This window comes from Egretta garzetta, unplaced genomic scaffold (assembly GCF_000687185.1).
Source record: "Egretta garzetta isolate BGI_Z169 unplaced genomic scaffold, ASM68718v1 scaffold322, whole genome shotgun sequence".
NCBI lineage: Eukaryota > Metazoa > Chordata > Aves > Pelecaniformes > Ardeidae > Egretta > Egretta garzetta.
Genome location: NW_009259044.1, coordinates 474936 through 489018, shown reverse-complemented (window position 1 = coordinate 489018; position 14083 = coordinate 474936). Strand labels below are relative to the sequence as shown.

Here is a 14083-nt window from a genome sequence, read left to right as displayed (position 1 = left end):
GGAATGCACGGAGTTTGGCTGGAGGGAACTCAGTGTGAATCCATCTGCCATTTGAAGTGTAACAGCATTTAAATGAAGAGCAAATATGTTTAGATAAAGTGTTTCTGAAGAAATGGTGCAGGTGGTTGGTAGCATCAACCTAGAAAGATGAAGAATGGGTGAAATGTGTTTCTTTCGCTGAGCTTTTTTTTATTTTCATGAAGGTTATTCTTTTTAGCCCAGAGTACTAACTGGTGTGTTGAAGGGAAATTAACCCATAATTAGTCTTGCTACTCTCAGGATTCTTTCTGTGGCTGAATTCACAAATTGCACGTTTTCCCGTGTCTCTGTGATTTGCGCCCATGGTTTGGGGCAGAACAGAAGAGATGTTCTAGATTAGCGCACGTGAAATCCCAGAGAGAACAAAGGAATATCTGAAGTTATTTGCGCTGCTTCCTGCTCTCTGTGGGATTCATCTGCATTTCTTTTTGTTTGTTTGTTTTATTTTAAAGCACTTGGAGAGCTTTCTCATTCTCGGCTGCCTGAAGAATGACTTGCTCTAAAGCATTCTTTGCAAATCTCGGAGTGGAATAGAGCTGGCGTCTTCGTGACGCACGTCCGAGCAGCCCTCAGCTGCTTGCAGGAGGGAGGGAGAGGCCCTCCTGCAGCAAATGCTTTCCTCGGTTCCCCTGAAAATGGTGTGTGATCTCAGGTCGACCTGAATAGGTAAAATTGGTAAATGCACCGAGTACAGCCAGAGCTACAGGTTGGGACTGGAGGTCCTAACCTCCAGTCAGCTCATCGGGGAGGCAGAGGCGCTATCTGGAGCTCCAGGCAAGGCTAACCCAACCTCATTTTTCTGTCCGTGGAAGCAGAGGGTGCTGTGCGGCAAGTCCCGTATCTGCACTTTAAGGAGGAGAAAGGGTTACCCTGCACTGTTTTGCAAGTAGGAAATGGAAATAGAAATGCTGTGACGTGGGTGAAATCCTGAACACGGAAGAATTGGAAAAGGAGTCTGACTCTTGCCAATCTGTGGAGTCCCAACATATCCTCAGAACTTAACTGTGAAGTGCTACGGCAGCATTTCCCAATGGGGAGAGAAGGGCAGGGGCAGCGGGGAAAGCAACTAAAGCCAGCTAGGAAAGGGAATTGCTGTCCTAATGGAAAATTCTACATGCTGCAAACCCAGTGTAACCCTTCTCCATAAAGGAGGAGAGGGTGGACCCTGTGCTGTTGAGAAGCCTTGGCACGTAACACCCTGGTGCAACTTCGAGCTGCCTGAGGTTGCCTCAGGTTGCAGGAGGGCACGGAGTAGCCCACTTGGCTGGTGCCGCAGCCAAGTAGCCCCAGAGACAGAGCAAAGCCAGCTCATCTTTTCCTCTCTGTTCCTCTGCCAAGTACAGCTTGGTGAGACTAGAGGATGTGGCCAAGAATTTAAAGAACATAAAGAGAAAACAGAAGCTGCAGTACATCAGCTGCTCGCAGAAGTCTCCTAGTGAGGTGGGGGGCAGGTTTTCATATGATTTTACCAACAAAGCTATTTACTTAAGTCTAGATTATTTAAAGAGAATAATTTATGGATGCTCACTATACTTGATTGATAAGTCTCAGAATAACTTCTTGCACATGCATGTGGTGTTGGTAGCGTTTACTCATCCAAAAATATGTTTTCAAGATGGGATTTGTTTTAATTTTTCTACAGTCCTTTAAAAGAAAAATTGAGCTCAAGCCAGAGAAATCATAAATAACTCATGAATAAATAATTACAATTCATAAACACCTCGAGCTCGCTTCCAATATAGTACACTCCTTTCCGCCTGGGACTCTTTGGTGAATTGAGAGCATTGCTACTATTTTAGGTGTTTGCTTCTACATGTCCAAGAGGGACTAAATCTGCCTGTACCTAGGTGCGTACTGCAGAGGAACAATGAAAAGTTTAAGTCTGGAGATGAGCCAGAAAGGAAGTGAATTGGATCCATGAATAAGCCTGCTGTTCTCCCAAAATAATCCCAATTTTTTTATTTGAAAACTCAAAGGCAGACTGTGACACCCTGGCCACACCAGACAGTCCTGTCACGTATATAAAACACCCCTGTAGACAGTGGGACTCTATCTTACTCCTTTGCTGAGCACAGCTCAGGCTTGAAATGCTGTTAATATTAGAACTGGGGAATTTTCTCCCCAGGCAACCTCTTCCATTTTCTTTTTTTTTTTTTTTTTTTCTTTTTTGGCTAAGTCTAGTTACAGTTCCTCAAGTCTTCTCTGTAAGGGAAGAAGATCTTGGTGGAAGTGCAAGTGTCCTATCCTCGAGGCAGGGTGTGTCTCGCATCTCGGGACTTGCTTTTATTGACCATGGAGGCAGCAGATGGTGCTGGTTGTACTTTCCTAATCAGAGACTCAGAATCTGCTTGTCCCTGTGTGGCCTACTTTTCCTTGACTCCATGATGCTTCTTGGTAGACACATGTGACACTCTTAAGACAGCAACACAATTCATGGCAGCTTTTCATGCCTCTATCCCGGGAGTAATTTGTGGAGCAAAATGATGCTCTTTGAAACCAGCTGAATTTCCCTTTGTTTGAACCTCTCCAGCAGCAGCAACTCAGCCATGCAGTTGTTGCTATTATTGCTTGGGTTGCTCCCAAAATATGCTGGTTGCTGCTCAGACGTGTAGGAAGCCTGAAGTGCCCGGAGACCTTGCAGCCTAAAACAGAAGAGAGGGGCAAATGCAAGGGTTGTTTTAGAGGCAATGCAGGTTAGCAGTCTGTCAGCTGCAGTTTCGGCTTTCTCCTCTGTTGATGTTGACTTGGACACACCATAAATTGCTCCAGGGTGCAACGTGGAGGCCTGAACCTAAATTCTGACTGGCTTCTGGCTTTTCTCAGGCGACGTTGAAAAAAACATGTAGAGAACCACCTGTGCCCTTGGTGTGCCCTTTCACTGCCAGCTGTTCGGCTGGGATAGGGGCAGTTCACAGGGTGTAACCAGCTCTTCGACAGCAAGAAACGTAATGCCACTCGTCCTCTGACGTAGAGCCATCTGGGCAGGCCTGGAGTTCCTCCATCAGCACGCCAGCAGCCCTGGAGGCTGTAACCTTCAAACACGTGCATCACCATGATTTTAAAAAATTGAGATGTGAGCATTGATGTTTGATGGCCATCAAAGGCCATTTGCTTTTCTGATGTTGCTTCGTGGTGGTTCTGCCAAGGAACATGACCTCATGTCCTGCCTACAGAGTTAAGGTGAAGGCTCTGGGTTCAGAGCCTTGGCGCCTGTTATGTTTTAAAGGTGCAACTTGTTTCCTGTCTTGTTCCAGGTCCTTTTTTGGAGTTTCCAGCATTTCTGAGTGATTCTCTGGAAGTCCTTTATCTGAACGACAATCAACTGGACTCTGTCCCACAGTCTGTTTGCCTTCTGAAAGGTTTAACAGAACTTTATTTAGGAAAGTAAGTCCGTGTCCTGGAAAAGTATTATTTCCATGTTGTTTTAGTGACCAGTCTTCTGTGGAGCCCCACCCCAGATGTCCGGTGCTTCTGAAGTCAAAAAGCTGGAAGTAGTCAGCCCCTTGTTAAACTGTGCCCATCACTTGCTTTAGATAAGGAGGAGGCCAGCTTTTTGAATTAGAGAAGATGATCTAATGCTTTGAACACAGGCCTGGGAATCTAATGTGCCTCTAGTTCATTCTGGCTTTTGGCTGCCAGCTTCTATAGCGTTAGAGTCAATAACTCATCATTTTTGCCTTTATTTCCTCAACTGTCCAGTAAAGATGATTACACTTGTCTGCCTCAGCGGATAAATCGAGGTTATACATCACTTTTAGGGTGGAAATTGCTATTAAAGTGCTGAGTAGTCTTATTAAAATGTTAATGGAAGATTTCTGCAAGGAGAGAATAGTGTAATCTGAGAGTCCGTGAGAGCAGCTACTTACACACAAAGCCTGGTTGTTGGTAGATTTATTTGTTTTTGTACAGTAACCCTGGTATCCGAGAGCTTCCTCCAGAACTTGGACAGCTGGCTAATCTCTGGCAGCTGGATATCGAGGAACTAAATATCAGTAACGTTCCTGCAGAGATCAGAAAGGAGGGTAAGGCTGATCCTGTGTGTCCTTTATTAAATTGACTGAACATATAATGAAAATTACTTCCTTTTAATGGCCCTGAACAGGAACAGACAGTGTGTGCCCAAGCCCTTGTTGCGGTTAACTGGAATTGCATAGGGAAACCTCCTACGGCTCTTTGCAAATTTGATAATCAGTGCTAAGCTCTGTCTATATTTAAGATCAATTTAAGATAGATCACATGTTAAAATGATGACTTCTAAATGCAATATTTCATTTGCAGTATGCATGCCGGATAAATTCCATGGCTTGCTTCCTTGAGTGTATGTATTTTAGGGTATTTAGACGGTCTTTCTAAGGACTGAAGTGTTTAGGATCAGCAGTCACAGTCACATTGAAGTGACTGTATTGTAAGCTGCTAGGTTTTTGGATCTATTACAATACTGTCTTCTTTTTTGTGTGTTTTAGTAAGAATATCCTGTGGGAACAAAGTTATTAGGAATTATTCCTTCTCCAGCACACTGTTGAAGCCTAAATCTAATTTTAACTGGAAACATAAAAGTAGAAGGAAAAACTGAGTATTTTCCAATACTAAATTAGTATTTTATGTTTCCTTTGAGCTTCTGAAGCATACGAGCCACAGCATTTGTTTCTTCTTACAGTGCTCCATTGTAGAGTCTCAGGGTGGTGACCTTTTTCTGGGGTCTCTGTCTCAGGTTTGTCCACTAGAGGTTTCTTTGTTTATTCTCTGGGTTGTCTCAGCCCACAGCGAAACTGCAGGGAAAATATTAATTCAGCTGATGTGTCTGCAGCCGTTGGTTTTGTGCAGTCCTGCTGTACATATGTACATTTGTAACTGCAAACCACAGATAAAGCCTGTTCGCTTCCCTCCCCATAGGCCCTAAAACGGTGCTGGCATACTTACGGGCACAGCTCCGCAAAGCAGAAAAGTGTAAGCTAATGAAGATGATCATCATCGGTCCTCCACGGCAGGGAAAGTCGACGCTGATTGAGATCCTACAGACAGGAAAAGTCCCTCAGATGATGCACAGCGATGCCACCATACGTACAACAAAATGGGAGCTCCCCAAGCCAGTGGGACACAAGGCAAAGGTGAAAAACAATCAAAGATCCTTAGCCCCAGTGGGATGTTGGAGCCCTGCAGTTTCCCTTTTGGGTTGAAATTGCCTGCCCTTTTACAAAGAACAGTTTCCATTACCTGACCTCACACATGATGTGGTTTTAGACCCATCACAATTCCTCTGTTTCATTTCCAGTTGGTACTAGAGGACAGTTCTGTTTTCCTGAGCACTCAACTTTTGATCCTGAAGAGAGAGAGCCATGTGTACACTGCCTGAATTCTGGCTCTCCCAGCTCGGGTGTTTTTTGGACACGGATTCTAAGAGAATGTTTTAAATCAGCTTCTGTAAAGCAGATTGTCCTTTCATTTGGGGCCAGAAAATGGGACATCAGTACCTAAAGCTGGACTCCCATGATACCAGAACTGTCCTAGGTGGGGAAGGTGGGTGGAAGGTAGGATGCCTGACCTCTGGTGTGATCCAGGGATGTCTAAGACATATCTTAAACACCCAAATCTCAGATGGCTCATTCAGGGAGTGTGTCAACCCATACTGAACTCATTTGGACAACACTGAATTAATTCAAGCATTTGTAGGTGGCCCTGTCCACTGCCTGTGTAGTAATGCAGGGATTCGAGCATGCAGAATTGGTCCTGAGGTTTTGTCAGAGCTGAGGGTGTGCAAGCACGTGGCTCTCCCGTCCCGGATGAGAGCCATGACCACCAGACTGTTTTGGAAGGGGTGGAGGAGCCTGCTGAGTTCAGCTATTCTACAGTGAAGAGTGCCAGGCCAGAGACAGAAAAAACGAGCAAGCACAGTCTGACTCTTTACAGAGAAGACTTTGGTGGGAGAAGGGATTTGTGCTTTTTGTGTTGAAGAGCAATTGAATAAAATAAAAACCTAGACAGCGTCAGAGACCTGGAGTGGGGTCAAGGTGCTGAACAGGCCTTTGTCCCTGCCTCTGAGTCTCTGTCTCTCCGTACAAGCACCCATAGCTGAAGGTCTTGGATGAACAAAGCAGTCCTGGTGCTAGTTAGGGCTTGGTTTAAACAATATGGAAGTTCTTCCAGCTGTGTCTGGGAGACTTCAAACTGGGACTATGCTAGGCGATCAGAGCCCTACTGAGCTGCTTCACTCCTTGCTGAAATCTCACAGGGTAACTTGTCGTGTGGGATCAGTCGGTGCTTGGACCTGGACCAGTAAACAGAGCCCACTTGGTGTTACCTGATGCTCTGAGGACGGCGGCTGGAGCAGGGTTTGGTTTTCTGCTCAGTCACAGGCTTCTTGCCTCCCCAGGGCCGAGTGATTTAGGGACAGAGCCTTCAAGGAACGTAGGTACTTCCTACTGCAACTGGGAGCCTGAATACAGTTTAAGTGGGGCGCCCTGCTCCTTCTCAGTGCTGTTGTGGGGCTGCACGGAGGGATGCTGAGATACTTGGAAGAGAGCCAGAGCTAGAGAGGCCTCCATTTATACGTTCCCCCCCAAAAAAACCAATGAGTCTGATTTACAGTAGCTGTAATTCTGGCCCATCTCTGGCATGACACACGTGTCAGAAGCCTCTGAGCAACATGCAGGAGGTGCTTATGAAAGGCTTGAGAAGTTTTCTATCTCCTGAGCATCTATATTCTGTTTGGCTCGGCTAGGGCTGAGCTCAGTGGAAGTGATTTCAGCAGGGGGTTTCCTGTTCCCCATAGCAGTGGCAGATAAGCAGGTCCCGTCGAGCGTGGCACAGACAAGGATGAAACAGTTTCTATCCCAGATGCAGTGAAATACAGGGCTCAGAATGAGACCCTTGTTTGTACTGGAGAATCCACAGCATTAACTGGAGATTTACCAGCATCAAGGGCACCTCTATCGTTTTAGCAGCAAGTAATTAGTCTTGATTTCCTGTGGGGAAGTGGTAGCCATGCTTAACAATTGCTTGTTGATTTTTCTTTCCTGGAGGCACAATTAGGACATTGAAACCCTTCTTGTGTCATACATTATGCAGGCGTAGGTTTATACTTCAGCTATTATCTCCCCGTGATTTACTGCAACCGTTTGATTTGAACACTTCTCTTTGTCTAAGTAGGTTGATTCAGTGGAGTTCAATGTCTGGGATATCGGAGGCCCAGCAAGCATGTCTACAGTCAATCAGTGTTTCTTCACAGACAAAGCATTGTACATAGTGGTATGGAACTTGGCACTGGGGGAAGAAGCTGTGGCAAACTTACAGTTCTGGTTGCTGAACATTGAGGTAAGAAGTCACTGGTGGACTCTGGGGTGTCTATTTATCGAGTAGTAGCTCAGCACACAGATATGTGATATTACAGATTCTTGTTGCTCTGCTTTTAAAAACTCCGCAAGCTATGAATTCTGCATAGCTTTTGGAATTAATTTTCCATTACGCTGTAGGCGTATCGCTATATTTAATGCTTTAAATTTATCATTTGCTTTGTTCTCCCTCACACACACCAGAAAATGAAACAAAAGCTGATTTATAAACCCTTGCTAAGTAAGGCTGAACATACTTCTTTTGGAATTAGTGTTTGACCACACTGTGCTCCGAGGGGGGTTTGAAGCATTTTATTTCTTGTGTGGGTTAGACACACATTAGTCTTGAGGTTATATTTTTAACACTTTAGATTCAGGTAAGCTAGAGAGTATCTCCCCAGGCAGCTCTCAGCTGAGGCTCAGAGCTGCAGGGAATTCATTGGTGTTGAGTGATTTTTATAATACCATGTTCGTAATTTTTTTGTAAATGTTTATCATTTGATGCCTGTCTTAACATTACACACACAGAAATGGGCTCTAAGCTAGTGCCTCTCAAAAAAGAAACATCTTGACATTATAAAAATCTCAGCTTAATGGTCAGCAGCAACCAAAAACCCAAATGAGGTAACAAAGCCAGAAGCATAATTATGATATTTCAAAAATGCATGATGTGCCTGTGTCCTTAATACATCCCAGCAAGCCCATCGTAGCATCAGGAAAGATGCAGAGAAAGATGAACATGATGGTTAAAAGTATGGAAAAGTGAGTGCACAGCAATTCAATAGTTTAGGCCTCTTCAGCTTGGGAACAAGGCAAATGAGGAAGGCTGCACGTAGCCTTACCAGGGGTAAGGAGAAAAACACAAGGGAGTCTTTGTTCATGATCTTTTACAATAGAGGAATTAGGAGAGATCGAATGAAACAACGGGGCGGTAGCTTTGAAACAAACAATAGGAAGTATCCTAAACACAGCAGGTAGCTAACCTGGGGAATTTATTGGAACTACAATGTGCTGTGGGTGTCAGAAGTTGGAAAAACAGAATGGTGGAAAAAAAATCCGTCAAGTGCTATTAATTCAGAGATTCTGTCTCAAGCTCCAGAGGTTGGGAAGCTGCAGGCTGCTGGATGCTGGGAGAACACACTAGGGAAAAATCTCTGTATGATTCCCCTGTGCCTGTTCTCTTCATTAGCCTCCAGGCAGAATATTGGGCTGAGTGGGCCTTTTGGTCCAACTTGGTACAGCCATCACTCCTGTGTCTGCACAGGGTTCGAGTTTGGTATCATTTGGGTTTGAGATATCGGTGGGCATAGCAAGAGAGACGTGGATTGACTGCAAATAAGCATATATTTCTGCATCTGAATTTTCTTCTGTGCTCAAAGTCATTTGGATAGGCAGGATGATCCCTGCTTAAGCCTGTGCAATCCCATTGTATTTGGCAGCATGTTCCCTGAAATCAGGATATGTTCCAGTCCTGCAACAGAATCCTGGAAGGGTTGGAAGAAACCACGAGATCATCTAATCCATTCCTTTGCACTGATTTGGGCTTAAGTAGATTCAGACATTTCTAGCAGTTTATCTCACTTCTCCATATACCTTCAGAAAAAGTTGGTATAACTTCCCTGGGTATCTCTTCTGGAGGGTAACTGGCCTTTTCCAGGATATCAAAGTTAGATCTTCTAGCTACAGGTTAAGCTAACTTCTTTTCCTTTGTCTGGGCGGACATAGTTCCCATCATTTAGCTGGCTTGGAGCAACTCAATACCACATGGTAACTCCCTTTACATTAGGCCCTGATGTAATAAACCCAAACTGACAGCTTCCTGCTCTGCGGTAGCAGCAGATGATTAAGCCATATTCTGCAGGGGAACTTCTGTAATACCCGGATCACTTGTTGCTGTTGTCAAGCTGCCACGACAGGTTGCCTCTATTTTATATATATATATATATATATATATATTCCATTTTATTAATGTATATGAGCACCCCCTCTTAAATATTATACTTTTCACATGTCCTCACTGACTTTACCATGACGTAATCTGAGTGAGATCACTGCCAGTGTTTTCTCTTACAGGCCAAAGCCCCAAATTCAGCGGTGTTAGTGGTAGGAACACACCTTGATTTAATTGAAACTAAATTCCGCGTTGAGAGGATAGCAACTCTGAGGGCGTACGTCTTGGCTCTCTGTCGGTCTCCCTCTGGCTCCAGAGCAACTGGCTTCCCAGATATCACATTCAAGCACCTACAGTAAGTACTTGTGCCTCTCTGAAGCTCACTCTATTTTATGTCACTTTAAACAGTTTTGTAATACTTCATCTCCTTGGCAACGGAACTGATTTAAAGACTCGTCAGCATTGCATTTCATCTATTTTTGACTGCAATAATGCAGTATAATTAGAGAGAAGTTCAGTGTTGCTCAGGGGTCTGATCACGGGTCTGAGAGCTGGAAGCTCCAAAGTCGTGACCTCGGCCAGCCTGTTTCAGTGCTCCTGCTCCACTCGGGTTTCTCACCGTTAAATGGTGATACAGTTTATTAGTCACAAGGAGAGAAGGTACAGATCAAGGAATTAATGCTGCAAAGCTTGAGAGCGTGGCTGCTGCAGAGTGGGTGCTGTGGGGTTTGCTAAGGGGAGGCTGCGTGGGAACCTCTTGCTACCCGACGCTAGGACGCCGCTCACGTGGCAGTGTTGGCAGGGTGAGGAGTGGTCCGGCCCCCGGAGCCCCCCGTGCTCCAAACCTGTGCCAGCCGAGTTCTCTGGGTGTGATAAAGGAGGGGTGGTGCTGTCTGGAAGATGGGTGCCAGCCAGGCCATGGAGTCTGATGCTGCTCCCTCCCTAAGGGAGAGTGCCCTTGGGGAGAGGGGGCTGCTCCGGCTGGGAGAGAAGTGGGTCTGTCGGCCAAGGGAGCGCGCAGCACGGGGGGAGCGTGGATGCAGCAGGCTGGCACCAAACGGTGTGAGATCGCCAGCGCCTGGGGCAAGAGCAGGTGGCGGCTGGCAAGTGAAGAGGGTGCTGCAAAGTCCCCAGCACTTTGCATCTGCTGCCTGGCAGAGCCGTCGGGAGACCTCCCACGCTCTGTTTGGCAGACTCAGGCGCTGTGTCAGGCATCCCAGCTGGCTATTCCCCGTTAGGAGGGGCACCAGGGACCCAGTGTGAGGCACAGAGGCACAGAGGCTCACAGGGAGAAGGAGAAAGCTTTGCGCTTCGGTCTCCTCAAGCCTCTTTTCCCATCACCACAGAGCATCCTACCATGATCTCAACCGTTCTTTCTCCAGGGGACTTTCTTTCCCCCTGCCCCACATCCCACACGTTCCCCTTCCTCACCTTCCTTTCCCCCTGCATTTCCTTCCAGCCGGAGTTGTGCCTGGTTTCCTACCTCCTCCCTGTCGTGCCTCTCCTTCACATCCCACCATCCCCCTGGAAGGGGCTCCCCTGAGCAGGGCTCCGGGCAGCTGGAGGCGTGCGTGTTCTGAAAGCCTCGTGTGAGTGAGCCCAGGGTGCTTTTATCGGTGCTGGTTCTCTGGCATCCCAGGGAGTGCACGCTTCCCAGCGCCACTGGTGGCTGAGGTTTAAGGTAAAGCATATTGCTTTATCTGTCTGCCACGGGAACATGTGTAGGATCAGTTAGAAAGACCCTTTCTTGGGGAAAGTGGATGAGAACCGTTCTTATCCAGCCCACAAAAAAAGACCAAAAATAGTAGGAGCTGGAGAGAGCAGATTTTTAGCTGTTAAAGAAATGATGAAGGCCAGCTTTTAGGATCTAAGCATCAATTCCCAGATCACAGGATCCAGCTGAGCAAGGGCCGGAATGAGAGTGGGCAAAGGTGTCTGGTAGTCATCATCGTGCCTCTTTGATCTGGGGCAGGGAGAACCGGACTCGCCTCCAGCAATTGCCAGCGCTCAGTGGTTTCCTCCTCCTTGCAGCCCCTTCCAGGATGCGTGCAGCACTGGAGGGAAAAACTGCGACGGCTTTGCTCCATCTGCCAGGGAAGTCCACAGAGATCATGGTGCACAGGGGATGGAGGAGCAGTGCACAACAAATGAAGCTGGCAGAGCAGAGGTTGGCCTAATACATCCTTTCCAGGCTTCTTTGTGTTTTTCTCCAAAGCTAAAAATGCTCACTGACAGCCTTCCTCCCATTCATCCGACACAGGAAATTTAAAGTCACTGATAAGAGAAAGTGAGCCTGGAAAGGAAGCCGGTGTGCTGATAAGGTTTGATAATCCTCACCCTTGCATGACTTTTGCAGTGAGCTCTCATGCAAGACTCTGGAAGGCCTCGATGGACTCCGACAGCTGATTTTTCATGTCACTTGCAACATGAAGGACATCGGCAGCTCAATTTGTTCCCAGAAACTTGCAGGGAGATTGGTGAGAACTGTGCTTTCTAGTGGTGATCCTTACCAAAGGGGGCCTTCTGAGGGGCTTGGGTTTGCATTGGGAGGTGAACTTTGGGAGTTATTGTTGATGCGGGAGGTATGCGAAGCATGTAAGGCTGGCTTAAAGATACGTAAAGTATCTGGCTTTGGGAAAAGACAGCACTGTAAGAGCCCTGCAAAGGGGAGATGACTTAGCTGGTTCATCTCCAGCAGTGATTGCCGTCTGATACTGATCCTGCCGTTTTTCTCGCGTGGCTTGCAGATACCAAGAAGTTACCTTAGTCTCCAAGAAGCTGTCCTTGCAGAACAGCATAAAAGAAGTCAGAATGATGATGTGCAGTATTTAACAGACAGACAAATAGAGCTGATCATTGAGCAAACGCCTGGAAATGATATCAAAGACTACGAAGACTTGCAGACTGGTAGGTCAGAGCAGACCAGTAATTTCTTGGAAATCAATATGTATGAGCAATTGAAATATTTAATAAACAATAAAAAAAAGGGGGGGGGGAGAGCCCATCAGGTAATTGCTATGCAAAAAAACAGTTAGAGTGTGCTTTACACCTGTGTAGAGGTCACTTTGGAAATTGGTAAAATATAAAATTAGTAATGGGGTTTTGGGGAGAGGGCTTGGAAGTTTCTAGGATGGTCTGAGACTACTATTTATTTATTTATTTATTTTTAAACAAGGTTTGTCTGATTTTATTTCTGCTCTGTGAAGAACGAAGGTTGCCATAGTTTCAAGGCTCTCTTCTCTGTAGGGCCCCAGTCCTGTGATCTTTATGGCGACCAACTCTGCAGGAGCCAGAGAGAGTCCTTCCCGGGGAGGATGGCAGGAGAGGGTGGAGGGGAGGTGTGGTGGGGACAGAAATCCTGACTGTAAAGCGAGATGTGGGTTTTACAAGTGGAGTGCCCGGCAGCAGCGCTCCTCAGATAAACGTTACTCTCTTGGCTTGGCTGCGTGCTGGCTATTTCTGGCACGCATAGAACTGCAGAGACTGCCTCATAATCTTACTCATCTGCACTGTGGTTTCCTAACGCTGGTCTATTGCTAATCTACAAGGGTTTGGTTTTTTGCAGCGATTAATTTTCTCATAGAAACGGGTACACTACTGCACTTCCCAGACACGAGTCATGGCCTGAGAAACCTCTACTTCCTTGACCCCGTCTGGCTTTCGGAATGTCTGCAGAGGATTTTCAACATCAAGAGCTCCAAGTCTGTAGCTAAGAATGGAGTCATCAGAGCGGAGGATCTCAGGATGCTGCTGGTTGGGACGGGCTTCACTGAGCAAACCGAAGAGCAGTACTTCCAGTTCTTGGCCAAGTTTGAAATTGCACTACCTGTGGCCAACAACAGGTATGTTGATAATTAGAGAGACTTAGCCAAGGTGGAGAAAAATGGCCATTTAATCAGCGGATATTAACAGGTTTTGTCACTTTAAGCGGTTGTCTTGACGAGGATCTTGCTATGAGAAAGTATTTGAGTGCATTAAACAGCATAATGGAAGGCGCCCATCCATTTGAGCTGTATTTCCTGGCATGAGCATCCTTTGGTCCAAACAAGCTAGTTTGAATACTTTCCAAGGCAGGTCTTTGTCCACCCGGTGCATTGAGGCTGGTGACGGGCTCAGCGGCCGGCGCGAGGGGCAGTGACACCGCCGGGGATGTGGCGATGAGCAGGTGGGAGCTGTAAGCGCTCAGCCGGCGCAGCTGCAGCTGGGAGAGGACGTGAGGCTCGTGGCTGCCGGGCCTGAAATATAGATGGGCTGGAGTCATCTGTTTCCAGTGAAAGATCCTCACTCCAGAGTATGGCAGAAAACTTTGGGTAATGAATAATTACGTCAGCCCTGAAAGTCGTAGTAATTATTTCTAGTGAAATCAGGAAAGCGTAGCAATGTGATTTTCTTAATTTTTAGCCTCAGTGGGTGTTGACGGTGAATTGAGGCTGGTGGCGGGCTCAGCGGCCGGCGCGAGGGGCAGTGACACCGCCGGGGATGTGGCGATGAGCAGGTGGGAGCTGTAAGCGCTCAGCCGGCGCAGCTGCAGCTGGGAGAGGACGTGAGGCTCGTGGCTGCCGGGCCTGAAATATAGATGGGCTGGAGTCATCTGTTTCCAGTGAAAGATCCTCACTCCAGAGTATGGCAGAAAACTTTGGGTAATGAATAATTACGTCAGCCCTGAAAGTCGTAGTAATTATTTCTAGTGAAATCAGGAAAGCGTAGCAATGTGATTTTCTTAATTTTTAGCCTCAGTGGGTGTTGATCAATAGTTTTTCTAGAAACGGTCTAGGAAACCTCATTCTCTTTAAATGTTAATGAGTCCTCCTCCCCCCTGCCCCCC

The 14083-nt window shown here is 46.6% G+C and overlaps 1 protein-coding gene across 1 annotated transcript in view; it reads left to right on the top strand.

Moving 5' to 3' along the window:
• The window catches only part of LRRK1 (leucine rich repeat kinase 1), a 79047-nt gene that overhangs the window by 39443 nt on the left and 25521 nt on the right, over positions 1-14083 (top strand). The window contains exons 12-19 of the mRNA XM_009635044.2: positions 3294-3423; positions 3949-4061; positions 4933-5147; positions 7186-7350; positions 9441-9613; positions 11615-11735; positions 12006-12165; positions 12824-13100. Coding sequence (XP_009633339.1) covers positions 3294-3423; positions 3949-4061; positions 4933-5147; positions 7186-7350; positions 9441-9613; positions 11615-11735; positions 12006-12165; positions 12824-13100 — 1354 coding nt within the window. The remainder of the gene's footprint in view (positions 1-3293; positions 3424-3948; positions 4062-4932; positions 5148-7185; positions 7351-9440; positions 9614-11614; positions 11736-12005; positions 12166-12823; positions 13101-14083) is intronic.